Source organism: Penicillium canescens, assembly GCF_028828765.1.
Source record: "Penicillium canescens strain IBT 15451 chromosome Unknown utg000010l_segment0_segment0, whole genome shotgun sequence".
Taxonomy (NCBI): domain Eukaryota; kingdom Fungi; phylum Ascomycota; class Eurotiomycetes; order Eurotiales; family Aspergillaceae; genus Penicillium; species Penicillium canescens.
In genome coordinates this window covers 4231025-4232211 of record NW_026703972.1, presented here as the reverse complement: position 1 = coordinate 4232211, position 1187 = coordinate 4231025, and the positions used below count along the sequence as shown (strand labels likewise).

General features: G+C 48.0%; 1 protein-coding gene across 1 annotated transcript; it reads left to right on the top strand.

Moving 5' to 3' along the window:
* On the top strand, window positions 1-192 carry N7446_012656 (uncharacterized protein; the record flags this gene model as incomplete). Its single annotated transcript, XM_058521398.1, has 1 exon — window positions 1-192. The coding sequence occupies one exon, from the start codon at window positions 1-3 to the stop codon at window positions 190-192; it is 192 nt and encodes a 63-aa protein (XP_058366764.1).
* Window positions 193-1187: the final 995 nt, after the last annotated feature.

Genomic DNA, 1187 nt, shown 5'->3' with positions numbered 1-1187 from the left:
ATGTTCCAAGAATATGTGACAGAGTCGACTGGCACAGTCATAATCGTCGCGGCCACGCTTCACTCGAAGAAAACCATGGAACAGTCGCTGAAGACGAGCGACTGGACCTGTACCGCTGCCGGAGAAAATCCTTTCCCCTGTGGACCAAAGGTTTGCGTACCTTGCTCCATCAAGTTCCATGGCACTGATTAAACCCTGGAGCGCTCGGGCTAGATAGGTTGTCCTTGAATTTCGAGATCCCAATCTGGCCCTGAAGAAAGCCGCCGCATTCGTATGTTTCTCCAGAGGAGCATAGGCCGCATCAGTAAAGCAAGTTTCAATCACCCTGTCTGGCCGAGAGGAAACGGATGAAGGCAATTTGGAAGCAACCATCGACAAGCTGGTTGTGTCTAATCCCTCTGGAGTGGAAGGGAAACAAGTGCATTGTTCCGGACCAACTACAACAGGGCTTGATGCAGCTTCAGCTATGAAGGGGGTGATATCAAGCGAAGAACTTTGTTGACAAGGTTCTATAGACATTTCTCCTTCCACGGCCATGGTAGCTGCCCCTTCCTCGTATGATGGCGAGCTGAAGAGGATCTGTCGTTCGATTTCTGTGCATCGGAAGACAAAGCCGCGAAAGCACCCAAGTAGACCCTTATAACGCCGCTCAGATATAGGAAATAACACGATGAGGGTGCCATACTCACCGGTGAGTTGACAATAACAGATGGAGAAAGCGTTCTGAGTATCCGGGCTATAAGTTGCTCGTTGGTTTCATAATCCATCAGAATCGGGGACCTGCTAGGCCGTACAAAACAAATTCAGCAAAGCCGGGAGAGATAGCCAGGGCCACAACGTCGGCCTTTTTTTGGACTGAATTATTCGCAAAAATTTGAGAGACAATGACTTTAAGTGAGAGCGAGATAATTCCTGGCTAATTTAACTGAGAGCAATGCGGTATTTATTTGACCCCCTATTCCAGATCAATGTGAAATCTATATAAATGCACATGTGAAGTTACAGCTTTGGCTGGAGCTGACAGGCTGCTTTAGATTAAAATGCTGGTATTTAAACTTCCCGCCACATTCGGTGGGATCAAGCCATGTGGAGCTTTTGCATAGAGTTTCCAGTACTGTGCCCTGCTGTCTGCGGAAAATGCGGAATTTATGAGTGGAACTGACCAGCCGGTCAAGCTAACGTGCATA